The sequence below is a fragment of the Gopherus evgoodei genome, chromosome 17, assembly GCF_007399415.2.
Source record: "Gopherus evgoodei ecotype Sinaloan lineage chromosome 17, rGopEvg1_v1.p, whole genome shotgun sequence".
NCBI classification, from domain to species: Eukaryota; Metazoa; Chordata; order Testudines; family Testudinidae; genus Gopherus; species Gopherus evgoodei.
The window spans coordinates 19,709,937-19,724,290 of record NC_044338.1 but is presented as its reverse complement, the minus strand read 5'-3'; the positions used below and the strand labels follow the sequence as shown (position 1 = coordinate 19,724,290).

General features: G+C 49.6%; 1 protein-coding gene across 1 annotated transcript in view; it reads left to right on the top strand.

The window, feature by feature from the left end:
- The window catches only part of LOC115636702 (NADPH--cytochrome P450 reductase), a 62,665-nt gene that overhangs the window by 23,593 nt on the left and 24,718 nt on the right, over positions 1-14,354 (top strand). Inside the window, 1 exon segment of the mRNA XM_030537119.1 lies at positions 25-217. Within this exon segment, the coding sequence (XP_030392979.1) occupies positions 39-217 (179 nt within the window). The 5' untranslated portion in view covers positions 25-38.

Here is a 14,354-nt window from a genome sequence, read left to right as displayed (position 1 = left end):
TTTTTTTCTCTTTCCCCTTTCTAGTGTTGCTGGTTGCCATGGGGGATTCTGCCATGGACTCCACTCTCCCCCCTCCTGAGAGCGCTGTCCCGGAGGGCACTCTCTTTAGCATGACTGATGTGTTCCTCTTCTCGGTCATCGTTGGCCTCCTTTCCTACTGGTTCCTCTTCCGCAAGAAAAAGGAAGAAATCCCCGAATTCACCAAAATCCAGCCAACGTAAGTGACTGTCCTGATGAACTTGGGATGAATGTGCTTCTAAATTGCATTGGTATGTTGTGAAGGGGAATGCTCACCGCCAGTCACACCTAGTGGTCAGGCAGGGGTGTGCGAGGTTGTCTTCCTCCTGGGTAATCCCCTTTCTCATTACATAATCGCCCTGTGGTGATATGTCCTTTCAGTGTCTCAGCACTCTGGCCGGGTCACATGTTCAAGTCTAATTTTTTTGGGTTACACAGAGTCCAATGATGAAGTCTTCAGAAGTCAGTGAGAGCTTCAGGGCTTTCCCCCTTGCATCAGGGTCTTGGGAGTGGACTCTCTTACCTGCAGGGTCTTCCCAACTTGGTTTCTTGGGGAGCGATAGACTTCTGTTGTTGTCTCCTTTTTAGGGGCTGGTAGGGGAGCTTGGGCCCACCCCATCCACTGGGCACCAATGTGGGGCCCCAGTGATTGGCAGCTAAGCCCTGCACATTGGGGTGCTCTGCAGCTGCCTCCCTGGATCACTTCCTGCCAGTGCCCTCTCTTTCCATAGGATAGAGTAAATAACTGAACACACAGATAAAGTTTCTGACCTTCAAAAAGTCACCAGTCCCTGCTTTGCAGGCCGAATCAGGTCAGTATCACCTGGCTTCAGTCAGCAGGTGCCCCAGTGGTGTTCCTTCCTGGGAGTTCAGAGCACAGGTCAGCTCACCTTTGCTGTGTCTCTGCCACGGAGTTACTTGTCTTTCCTTTTTACCAGCTTGTGCAGGCTTTGCAGGTGTGTGGATGTGGGGGCTGCCTGGGCCCAGAGAAGCTCCTTAACCCTTTCTTCTCCAGCGTGGGGTTTGTGTGCCCCATCACATACAGTTATAAAGTTTCTCCAGTTCCCCTCCTTTTCCCCGCCTCACACTCCTCTCTAACTTCTATGTGAAGTTAGATTAGCATGTACATCCTATTCTTACCAACCAAGGTGGGAAAACCAGGCTGGCCTCACACCTCTGGGATTCCAGGAGGGGAAGAGCTGGCATTCCCCGCTACCAGAGAGTAGTTAGTTGGTACCATCAATGCTTGTCTTTACCTTGTCCCACTGAGTTGTAGGGTGGGATGGGGAGGCTTGCCACTCATAACTGTGCCATGTAGAACAGGAATAAAGTTAGCCTCGGTGCCAGCCATTGTACCTGGCCTCTGCTTTAAACATTCTTCCAGAGTGAGCTGAGAAAGGCTGCCCTGTTTGGTTATTCTCTTCACTGTCATCCACTGCTTTGATTTCTGCCAGCCAGGAAGGTGAGACACCAGGAATCAAATGAATTTTCTGGGTGGCAGTGTAGATTCTGTAGACTCCTTCCCACGCAGCAGCAATGGTATTGACTCCATCCACTAAGGAGTGGGGTTGATGTCTCCAAAGGGATCCTCCTCCAGAAGAACTGGGATGTGGGGCCGTATGGGTGGAAGGAGGCTCTCTAACAATGGGGGGGGGAGAGGGGAGGGAAGGTCGGAGAAGCAATGATCACTTAGTTCTTTCTTTGGGGCAAAGAGCACCTCACAAAAGGATTGGCATGGTGGGGTAACATCAGGACACTTTTCTTTATAGTTGCCAGCATAGAGGAATCATTAACAGAACTAATCAGATGACCCACGGGCCTGTGACCGGAATATAGAGCTGGATTAACTGAGTGCTTTTGAAACCCAAAGAGCCAAATTCATGCTCTTGCAAGTGCTTGCGATGTCAGTTGTGCATGCTTAGAGAGCTGCCCCACATCTCTCTGCTCTTGACAGGTATTAGCGGGAGGAGGAGAGTTAATGATCGTCTCCTTTATTTATTTGTGGGCCCTTTCACCCTCTCCTTGTGTTACACTTGCCTGTCTCTGTAACACCTCATAAGAGCAAGGTGGCAGTGCTGGCCAATGAATCACAATGGCCCACATCCTGGCTGTTACTCCCCTTTCTGGTGCCAACCTCCAGCCAGACAGGAGCAGCCTATCTGAAAGTATCAGGCTGTACCTTGCATTGCTTAGCAATCGCTTCTGTCTCTGGCAACATGAGCATCACATCTGGGAAAGTTCCTTTATTACTTGCTGAATCCAAAAAGCACTCCAAGCATTCAGGGGTTTAACCGTGACTTGTCTTTGTGCCTGACTTTCTTGGGCCTCAGATATCTGCCCTACAGTGTTATAACTCTTCTAGATCAGGGAACGTATTGAGAGTGCTCGCCCTGGGCACAGTATTCCCCAGTGTTAGCTGGGGCTGGGTCTCAGCCCCTCCAGCCAGTTCCTTAGTTCTCCCCATCAGCACTTTTAGTCATTGTCCTTTTATTTTCTCCTTTATAAACAAAGCCCAGCTTCATTAATGCAACCTTAAAATCAAGGTGTCAGACCCACAAAAGCTAAGAAGTTCAGAGTTCTTCGAGTGCACATAGATTCATAGACTTTAAGGTCAGAAGGGACCATTATGATCATCTAGTCCGACCTCCTGCACAGTGCAGGCCCCTGAATCTCATGTCCATTCCCCTTCAGGTATGTACGTGCCCAGTGCCCCAGAATCAGGGATTTCCCTCTTAACGTTACCCGTTGGGGCCGCACATGCGGCCTCTGTTGCCTCATACTGCCGCATGATGGTATAAAGGGTGGAGCTGCCCTGGTCCCCCTCAGTTCTTTCTTATTGCCTGTGATCGGTAATCGGAGTGTGTTGGCTTCCTTCTGCCAGTTTATCCCCTTCTGGGGAATCTCTCAGCTTTATTGTAAATAGTTGGCACTTGCTAGTTGTTTAGATTAATGTATGTTGCATTTGTTGCTTGGATTGTTTTATTGGCGCATCAGTTCCCCTTTTGTACCGGGCGCAGACCCTCAATACTAGGGTATGCCGCAGTCTCCAGTGTTTAAGCCTTGTGATGGCTGCAAAAGATCTGTGCCGGTAAGTTACCCTCATTTCACCTGCCTAAAGCGTCTCAGCAAGGGTCACATTAGGGACTGCTGCCAAATTTGCAGGGACTTTCAACCTCAAACAAAGAGAGCCTGAGATGGAGGCTGGCCTGCATCCGCCTTCCGAGCCTTACCACTTGGGGCATGCAGCACAGGGTGCGTCTGCGTGGGTGCGGAATGCCTCTCCAGACACTCTCTTGGGACATCGGCACCAGTCCCCTTCCCCATGCCAAGGAGCTGATTTGTCCACGGAGCTGAGACTTAGCTCAGCTAAAAGACATGGTTCCCTTGTGCTGTCCACCAGTAAGTGCTCAGGAGGACAGAGGAAGGGGCCCTTTGGCAAGAGACACTACCCGTGCCGACCTGTTCGCATCAGGGGCTGGTAACTGATCCCTACCATGGTACCAACTACTTCTGGGCAACATAATCCACAGCAGGAAAGTATCTCTGTACCAACGATGCCAGAGGCACATGTGGCTGTACGAGATCTACTCTGCCTTTGGGTGCCAGACTCACTGATGGTACAGGAGGCAGCTCACTTGGTGATGGTGCATCCTCAGGCCCCAGCTCTGGACTTGCCTGAAGCTAGTGAGTTGGCACTGCCAGGGGACAAAGCCTCCAACCTCCTGGCATTTTCTCAAGCGGTGCAGTCCTGGGATAAACCTACTTGGATATCTCAGAGCTATGTACCAGTAGCTCCAGAACAGTGCATCTCGACCTCAGCACCGCTTGGTATGGCACCACTGTGATCGTCTGACTCAGGAGTCTTGCTCAGAGCCCGAGGAAGGCATTTATGCCTCTTGCTGTTGAAACAGATGACAACACTCTCCTCTGTCGAGGCAGTTTGTTGCTGGTACCCACCGGAGGTACAGAGACACTCCAGAGAAAGGAAACCTTACTCATGGTTGGGGTCCTATGCTGTACCAGCGGCGTTACCGGAACCCATGGGGCATGTTTCTAGTTTCCAGATCCTGATTCCTCAGCCTCCTAGATCTCCTACCACGCTCCATGAGGAGTCCCAGGAGGATGTTTTTGGTACCGAGCAAAACGCTCAAGGCCTGCAAGCTTTGGAACGTCCACCCACTACACAGCAGGAGGATCAGCCTCAATCTCCTTTGCCTTTGACCTCACCTGGTGAGACTGTAGCTCCTAGAGACACTTCACTGGTCCAGGATGACTACAGGGTGTACCAAGACCTTTTCATAAGAGTTGCTTTGACTTGGCCTCTGTTTTGGAATGAATTTCACCTTATTTGTGAAATAGCAATTATTTGCAAGGTAAATATTTTGTAAATTGCAGGTCCCCAGTTTTCTGGTGGGGTCTGTCATGCAGTCACAGAATGCATACAGACAAGGAGGCTGAACCTTGGTTTCTGCCCAGGTTCCTGCCTTCGAGTGGTGTTAAGATCTCAAATGTGATGATGCATTAGTCTGGGTGGAATGGGTTCCTCTCCTTGTCTACCATGCACCACTTCTTAGGAGGTCCCGTGCTGGTGATGAGTGGTGTGTTTTCCTTTGAAGCATCCTTTCACTACTGCAAGAATTACAGTTTATTGCCGAATGCCTGTGGAAAGAGAGGTGCATAGCATAGTCAAATGAGTACCCTTGACACAAGATGTAAGTGGTCCATAGATGCCTTGTGTTGGCCCTCTGCACAGAGGTGAATTTCAGCAAGGGTGCCATGCTTCTGTTACTGTGAATGTAACACCAACTCTGCTTTAGGCACTAGAAATGAATGTTGGCCTCTGTTTCTTTCCCAAACTCCTGGATCTGCTGCAGAGTGAGTTAACTGAAGGACAGGGGTTCTGAGTGAGGCTGGTGTTTCACTTCTGTGCTCTTATGTGGGTCCCAGGTGAAAATGAGTGCATTGGGCTTCATGGTAGTCTCTCTTCTGCCACTGCTTTAATCTCGCCTTGGTGTTAGGCATAACTGAGGCCGTGCCCTGCAGTTGCTGGGCTGTAACTCCCTCGTGTGGATGCTGTGAGCATGAACTGAAAGGTTCCTAGTTCTCATTCATGTAATCCTGTCTGAAGAGGACGATGGTAACGTGGATTAGAAATCTTTCAGTTCGTGCCTACAGCAGCTGCACCGGGGAGTTACAGCACAGCACTCCATCGCAGCAGCGTAGACAAGCCCTGAGGCCGGGAGCAAGGTGGATTGTGAAATCCCTGGTGCGAAATGTCACACGCTAACAGAGAGGAAACAGCATGGCTTAGTAACACAAACCCTAGGAAAATGGATCTCGTTGGGAGGAGGAAAGTTCATTCTGTGGCTAGAAGTTTAAAGGAAGGAACCCACATTGTTCGCAGGCATCTTGCAATGAAGTCACCGTATGGGGCAAAGAGGTGTGTGTGCAGGGCCAGTGCAAGGATGTTTCACACCCTAGGCGAAACTTCCACCTTGCGCCCTCCCTGCCCACACTCTGAGGCGCTCCCCTCGTGGCAGCTCCCCACCCTCCGCCCTGAGGCACCCGCTCCTTGCCCCAGCTCACCCCTGCTCCGTCTCCACCCCGAGTATACCGTCGCTGCTTCACTTGTCCCTCCTCTCAGGCTTGCGGTGCCTAAGCTGATTGGAGCCGCAAGCCTGGGAGGTGGCAGAAGTGAAGCAGCTCATCCCTGCCCCACTTCCTCCCCAAGCACGCAATCGCTGCTTCACTTCTCCCACCTCCCAGGCTTGCGGTGCCAATCAGCTTAGGTGCCACAAGCCTGGGAGGTGGGAGAAGTGAAGCAGCGACTGCGTGCTCAGGGAGGAGGCAATGCAGGGGTGAGCTGGGGCAGGGAGTTCCCTTGCGTGCCTCCCCCACCCTCCTTACTTGCTACAGGTGGCCGCCCTCGTGCTCCCGTGCCCCAGCTCCCTCCACCTAAATATCGGTGGCGACTGGGGCGGCCGAAGATCCTGCTGCGGTCGCTGTCAAAGAAAATGGCACCCCCCAAATCCTAGCGCCCTAGGCGACTGCCTAGGTCGCCTAAATGGTTGCACTGGCCCTGCGTGCGTGTGTGTGTAAGAGAGAAAGAAGCAGCTGATACTATGCATGGTCATTATTCGCTAATTGTCATCTGTCCTAACTTCAGTCCTAACCTGTGAGTTTCTTTGGACCATTCAAACACGCGTTCCCCCTACCAATGGGCTTCATTTTGAATGGTGTATTTAGGGTGACCAGATGTCCCCATTTTTATAGAGACCAGCCTGATATTCAGGGCTTTGTCTTATATAGGCCCCTATTACTTACACACACACACATGCGCGCGCGCCAGCCTGATTTTTCACACTTGCTATCTGGTCATCCTTGGTGTATTTATCTGTGCCAGCCTTCATCTCTGGGGAGTTTAATAAGAACCGATCTATCATGATGGGAGCTGGAGTAGCCAGGGAACTCAAACTGGGATGCTGAACTAGATTCCTGTCTCCTCATCTGCCAAAACTCCCAGGGACAGCTCTTATGAATGCGAATCGTACACAGCTTCAAAGGAGATGGTCCTGCACTTTGCAGAGAAACATGCTCTAGAGGAACACTGAGATTCTTCTAGCTTGCTTTGGGCTGTTTGCTCCTGCCTGTCCAGTATGTGACCATCTTCCATGTAAAATCGGTAGCAATTAGCAGCATCCCTAAAGGACTTCACGGAGTCTCTGGCACATCCGATTTGATGTGCACTGAAGGAAGAGGGCATGCCAGGGTCATAGGAGAAACCTGTCTCCCATCCTCTGTTGCATATCATGGGGTGGCCAGCAGTATTAACCCGATTCATCTCAGGCACTGCAATAAGACAGAGGGCAGTGATGGCTTCTCAGATAGCTTGGTCCTGTATTAAGGCTTTAACTGTAAGATCATGGCCCCTTGGCTGAAAGGAGCATCCCAAAGCCCCCTCCCTTTTATCTGCAAGAGTCTTGTTGCCCCTGGTTTTATATTTTTGTTTGGAAAAGATGATTTGGTGTTTATGAAAGTGAAGGCACGAATCACTTACTGAGGCGGGTGGTTAGTGCAGTGAGCCTCTGTCCTGCCCATAAGCAGAGACTGCTGGCATTGTGAGGCTTTTTATTTATTTTTGTGACGTTGGCCAACTCTTTTCTGGGGCTGAGAGCCACTGGCCATCTTGTAGGGCCTGGTTTTCCCCCTACCTTCGCCCCGTCCTGTGCCTTGTGTCGTCATTTACATCTGTGTAAAACACTGTCATCTGGGTGGCAACTTTTCACACTCACTTTGCACAAGTGCCTGTGACTACACTAGTTGCAAGGCTGGGAAGAATCAGGCTCCAGATCTCATCAGGACCGTCTCTGAGATGAGAGGAACTCATGTCCTAGCAGCCCTTCTGTGTCTCCCAGCAGAACACGCCATCCATTCCACACTGAACGCCAGGCCTGTCTGGCTGCTCTGTATGGCGGAAGGTTTCAGCCACACACTTTCCATTCTTTTCCCCGCTAAACCTGGGCAAGGCAGGTGGGCTTTTAGCTCAGAATGTGGCTTGAGGTTTAGGGCCAGTGGGAGTCGGTTCACGGGGTTTTCACCCCTTTATCCTGCACTGTCACTTATTCTCGTTCTAGCAGTTTTGCACCGTTCGTACCATGCTGTCGTCCTTGTGTGGCTGCACTGGTGCTCCCCAGCGGGCTTCATTGGGGCTGTGGAAGAGCAGTACCTCCTGTCTTCCCTTGAAGTGGGAACATCTCCTGCCCACTGGGACACTGCCCGTTTCCAACAGCTGAATGAATGCAGCTCGGAAGGTTGCTCCGTGATTGGTGTGGCTGGCACAACTGTATGTTGTGACTTCAGTAAGTTTTTTATCTATTTTGATAGTAAAGGGGGCTGGAAAATGAGCCTCTAAGTGGCTTCTTCCCATGCAGTCCAGAGTCCGCTCTGCTGCAGTGACTGGCTGAGGCTTCGTAAGGCGTGTTAGCAAATTGCCTGGATGGTTTTACTAGTTGCCCGAGCCGTAAGCCAGTGGCACCAGAAGCCGTATGCATGCCACCAAAGGCAAAACTAGAGGCTGCAGCTGGATTGGGGCCCTGTGCTTGTGGTTGCAGCTCCATTTTTAGGATGGTTGAAACCTGGAGGGAAACGAATGAGCAAGGCTGTTTTATCTGGGGATTTATTTCCCTCCCATCCTCTAGCCCAGGGTGGGGTTTCCTACTTGATAAATATGCAAAATCAGTGCACTGCAGAATCAGTCTATCAGTTACTGCTAACTCTGGCAACTAGCCTAGCCCTCTTGATGAGTTACCTTGACAATGGATTGACTAGTCAGCCATCCTCAGCTGGTATATTAACCAGGCAGGACTCAGAAGGCCTGATCCTAGTAAATGCTCAGCACTCTCAACTCACTTGGATTTCAGAGCAAGCTGCAATTGCTCAGTGCCTCTGAGAATCAGACCCACAAGGGCAGTTGGCTCTTGGCTGAGGCTACCAGTGACGTAAGCCGAGACCTTTATCGTTACAGTGTGTTGGGTTTATTCAGGGCTTGGATTTTCTGCCTTCTCCTCTTGTAACCCTGGCTCAAAGAGGCTCTGTCATCTCTCTCTGGTGGTGGCAGACGTCATGGCTGGCAGAAGGCTTCCCAGGTTGCATTGTCTTAATACCATTCCTCAGACTGTTGTGGGCATGTTTGTCCTATGATGGTATAAAGTTGCTGTTTGTTTCCTACCTCTCTCAGTTCAACCTGTAACCACAGCAGTGCCATTCTTTTGTTTTTTAAAGTCATGAAAATCAATGTAGGCACATTACACTTGTTGTTTTCCTTGGTAGATTTCTTCACTATGCTTTGATTCACATGTCACTAACTAATCTAACCCTTCACTGGCGCTAGACATTTGCAACAGGGCTGTGTCCATTTAAAGAGAAGAAAAACCAGTTGCTTGTCGTCTTCCTGGGTATTAGCTATTTGCTCAGCATCCACTGGGTGTGTCAGGGCAGTAAGCATTGAATTAGGTTGCTGGCTCTCTCTTGTTGCAGTGTCTGTCTGTCTGTCTGTCTGTCTGATTATGGAGCAATTTAATGTGTAGCCTAAACTCATGGGATGGAATTTAATCAGTTGCAATGATGGATGGAAGAGGCCAGATAAAAAGACCTCACCTCTGCCCGTGAAAGGAGAGAGCTATAGATTAGTCCAAAAGACACATTGGATATGAACATGCTGCTACTAGAGAGGTGGATTAAATCCCAAATTGAGATGATGTTGTCAGTAAGTGAAGAATTTGAGTAGTTATCCAGATTTCAAAGGGGCTAATCCCTAGATGCCCTGCTGGAGAAAATGCTGCAGATCAAGACTCTTTTCTAATTGCATTGGGCTAGAGGTTACAGCCTGCCCAGATCTCCAGGCAGAACAAACTGAGCAGTGGAAACCAGGAGTTGGGAGGGAGACTGGAGGTATCTGTGCACTGTTACTTCCCAGAAGGATTTATTTAGTATGAGCTGCTGCTGGGATGTTTAGATTTGTTAGTCAGAAAATGTTCTCTTGATTGTGATAATGCAGAATAGGATGTGATGGTTCCTTGGGCCATGTGTGGTGGGAGTCTACTGCTGTGTTTCTGACACCAAATGCTGCTGTTGAGATTATGATGATCACTAGGGAAACAGTGCTTGAGCCAAAGATCCTGTTCTGGACAGTCTGAATTGGATGGAGAGCATCCAGCAATATATGCGATGTGCCCCGGTAGGAATGGCAGCATTCTGTCATGGCTGGGTCACAGAGATAGAAATCAGGACTTCAAAGCTCAGTCGCTGACTTTCTCTCTTGACTTGGGCAGGTCACTTGACTCCTCCATGCCTTGGCTTTCCCTATGCAGAATGGAGGTAATTTCCTCCCAGGAGGGGATGTGAGGCTTAATGTTTGTAAAATGCTTGAGACTTTGTGCAAAAGACCGTGTATAAATGCACAGTATAGTTGGCCGTTCATGGCAGGCTAGCACAGTGAAACCTAGAGAAGTGTGCTTGCATTTTGACCATTCACAGACTTAACTGAAACCGTTAGGGTAGCAATCTTAGAGCGCCTGCTCTGCAGATGTCATTAGAGAGGAATGTCCCTTTGATCTCCATGGGCTCAGGGACCAGTGAGTATGCAACTTGCCTTTGGGTGGAATTATTGGAGAACTAGCTCTTTGCAAGGCAGCATATGCATTTTTCATGATCTTAGATTTCTCGCCATGCCCTAGTGCATTTCTCTGCTGTGGTATTTGTGAGACAGAGAATACGTTGAGACAGGTTAGATGGTATGTAATTATTTTCCATCTGTCCTGCAGCATTATTTGGGACGGAAACTGGCTTATCTGTATCCTCAAATGTTAGCAAGATTCATTCCCTGTATTTAAAGGGCTTCCTGGTTTTAGGAATTGTTCCAGTTTCTTAGCTTGATTAGTTAACTTACTGGGGGCGGTGAGAGAGGACGAGAGAGCGAGACCATCTCTAATTTAATTTAATGTGACCCCAAAGGGAACAAACTCTCTATGATCAATGCAGCCTTTCTTCCTAATGGATGGCACTACCATAGTAACATTCAGCGCTGCCTCTCTGGTGTCTGGAATCGCTTCATTCACCCTACATGGTTTCCTTTTTAAAAAAAAAAGGAAAAAAGCAGCTATGATATAAACTGTTGCTGAGGTAACAAGAGTACATTGGAGGGAGTTTTATGCCCCCCTTCCATACAGAAGAAGGGAAGTTGCGGGGGGGGGGTAGGGGGGAGTGTGCTGCAGAGAATCATGGGAGGTTTCATTCTCGACTCCTAATTCCTTTCTGCCACTGCTGCCAGATGTTGCAGTTTCTCAGGGTTGTGTGGATCTGCTTGGTAACTTTCAAAGCGTCCGGCGAGAATCCTAGTGAACTGAACTGCTCCAACCATGACCTGTGCAGGGACTTGGCGTGCAGGCTCTGTTCTCCGTAACAAAAGGCAACTGGCGATTTGGCTTTAAGCTCCGAGAGGTGCAGAATGGAAAGGCCTGTGTGCACATTTTTCAACAGCTAAGTTAAAATCTCTCCCTTCTCTGACGGATACAAAAGTGGTGGGATTCTTTTTGTTTGCCTTTCTTCCACCTTAACCATGGGATGTCTGTATTCGGTCCCGCAAGAGGACCTGGCTCTGGGGAGGTGAGTCAAACTTCCATATCAAGCAAACTGTAGCTCTTACTCCCAGGACCGTATCTCTCTTAAGAACTGCATGTAATTGTATGTTGATCTCCCTGCTGAACTCTGAGGGCAGGAAGAGAAGGGGAAAGGAGGTTCTGCCTAAGGTATGCTACTCGGACAGAGAAGTACAAGAGACTGCTCGCTCTCTGTCCAGCGGGGCGGAGGGTTTTCTTGTCTTTTTCTGACTCAGAGCGACATCTGGACCTAGGATCTTGTGCTGAAAAATACGTACAAGTTAGTGCCATTGGGGGATCCTAAGGAGGAATATTTTGCTCCCCCCCCCCCCCAATATATGCCATAATAGGGGGACCCCATGAGCTGTTCCAGGCCTAAGCAGTTGCTAAATCTGCTTATGCCTAGTGCTAGCTTGCTAGCTTGCAAGTGGGTGACTAAACCAGGCTGCTGCCTAGGGAGCTTTCTGATGGGATGTGGATGGTTATGATCTGGAGACTTCCAGACCCTCATCAGGCTGCGCTGGCGTTTCTCTCTTTTGAACTGTTGGCTTTGAACTCAAACCAGAGGCAGAGTCTCAGGGAGGTTCTCTGCATTTTTGGATCTTGGTCGGAAGAGCGAGAGAAGCACAGTCTGTATAGTTGTATATTTTAAAGATGTAGGTTAAACTGAGTTTACACCCCCTCCCTCTGCCTGGTTTCTCGCTTGTGGTACAAACCATACCATAGACTATTAGAAAGAAAAGAGCATTGTACATATTGATGGTACTTTTCACTCCTTAGGTTTACTGGTTTGGTTCTGTCTCCTTTTGGGGCAATGAAAATAGACTTCTGGTATGGCTTTTATCATCCGTTTCTGTTCATTTTCACATTCAGGTTCTTGTGCTCGGTCAGGGTGCTGCAGTGGGTTGTAAAAACCAAAACCTGTTGTCTGCAGTTTGTTTGGTGTTTATGGAGCGCCCATCACCACAATAGCTAAATGCTAGATTAGTGTGTATCCAGATAAGATACACAATCTACATACTGTGTATGGAAACATATTTTCTTTTGGTCTTAAGTTGTGTAACAGCTTCTAACAACCTAATCCTCTGATGGCTTTCCCTTAAAATTGGTCTAGTGTGGCTGCTGTGTACGTTACAATGTCTACATGGATCTAATCATTGTCTGATGCTGGTTTCTTCTAATAGCTTAGACCTCCCTGCACAGTTCTCTCTCCCCTGACACCTAACCTGTAGCTGCCAGGGACTTATTTCTTGTAAAGAGAACAGGGTCCAGTCAGATCCTAGTGAAGGGAGCTGTGGCAGTTCATTATTTTGGGGTGGGGAGAGGAGGCCTGGAGAGAGATGCATTTGAGCACATCACCAGTGCAAAGAGGGCTTTAGAAACCTTCTCTAGGATCCCTCCCTCGGGGCCATGTGGGTTAGGAAACTGTTAGCGAACTCTGCACATTCTCACACGGTCAGAAGCCAAAGCCTCTTGTTTTTGCCCAGAGGCTCCTCTCTTCCCACGGGAGACCCAGCCTCGCATTCTTCCACTGTGAAAGGGAAATGGGAACACGTCCCATGTTCCTCGCTTCCTGCATGCAGCTAAAGCCCCAGGCGGTGAATGAGAGTGAGCAATTGGCTGGCACTCATCCTGCTGTCTGGGAAAAGACCCCAGTGTCTAATATGACTATAGCTAGAAAGCCCCCGCCTCTCCTGGGGTTCCCAGGTCTGGATTGCATTCTCATATAGTCTATTTCTGTTCACTTCCAGAGTCATCTGGGTCGCTTACACCAGTGTCACCCTTGGGAGGCCAGTGCAATTGCACTGGTGTGACTGAGACCTTGTTTATACTGCCTTTCTAGCCACTAATGTCCCTAGTGTAGACACTATTTGGACTGGGGCAAGTTGTCCCTGTTTCAAAGTGGAGCAAGCTGCACTGATAGAAACTGCACAATACTAGTGTACATTGTGTCTATACCTGGGGCTGAAATCCCTCTGTATACAAGGCCTGAGAGGAGACTTTAGCCCTGAGGTGGCAGCAGCCTGCTTGCAAGGGATTTTTGGTAGCTCTGATCAGTAATCAGCCTTCATGGAAGCACAGCTCTATTCCAAGGAGGTCTCCAGGTGTTTGGTTCTTAAGGTGCGTCTACATGGTGACCAAAGACCTGCAGTTGGCTTGGGTCAGGTGACTCGGGCTTGGGCTGCAGGACTGCAAAATTACAACATAGCCATTCGACCCTGCGAACTGTAATCATCTGGCCCAGGCTCTGACACTTTCTGCCATGGGTTTTTTAATCACAGCAGTGTCATACCCCTGGAGACCTGTGGCGCTGGCTCATTCTGTGAGCGGAGCAGCCGTGTTCCTGCACATCCAGTCCCTGGGTCAAGTGGCAACCACAGAAGGACACAGGCTTGTCCTGGAAGCTTTGTAATGAGGGGCAGCTGCGCCTGTGGGCTGATGTGCCTGCCCTCTGAGTTAGATGTTGTGTTTAAAACATACTTTGCTCTAAGCCTAAACTGATGAAAGAGCATCCCTTTACTGCCCCTGGAGAGAGGCAAGAACTTCATCCTTCCCTTCTCTTCCCCTGCGTTTTCCTCAGCCCTGCCCCATGGACAGCGCCAGGAAGGGGATGTCGGTGCAGGGCAGTCATGAGAACCTCGTCGGATAATGAATCTCAGAATGGATCATTTCAGCCAAGAGGCGAGAGAGGACGTTTGAAGGGACTCGGGTGGAAATCCATCTGAATTGGAGGCCTGTGTTGAGCCGCAAGGTTCCAAGCTCACGTCACGTTGAAGTTTGCCTGAGACGGGGAAGGAATTCCGGGGAGCTGTGCAAATTGGAACGTCTGTTTGGAATAGTGAGCAGCTTGTTGGCTGGATGTTGAGATGAAGAAGCCCTGTGACTGACCAGTCGGGGTCCTTGAGGCTTCCTGAACGTAGGGACTGCACATCTAGTTGGGTAGCATGTCTCCAGCAGTGGTCATTGCCTGCCGGCCAACACTGCAGCACTGGTGGGAGAAGGAGGGCTTATTCCCGATCCCAGACTGGGGATCAGCTTTTACTCAGGCCAGGTCTATACTAGGAGCGCTTTGCTGGTACAGCTATACTGGCAAAGCACTTGTAGTGTGGATGCAGCTTATCCCAGGCCCCCATCCTTGCTGAGCGAAGCAAGCTATGCTAGCAGAAGCACAGTGTGATC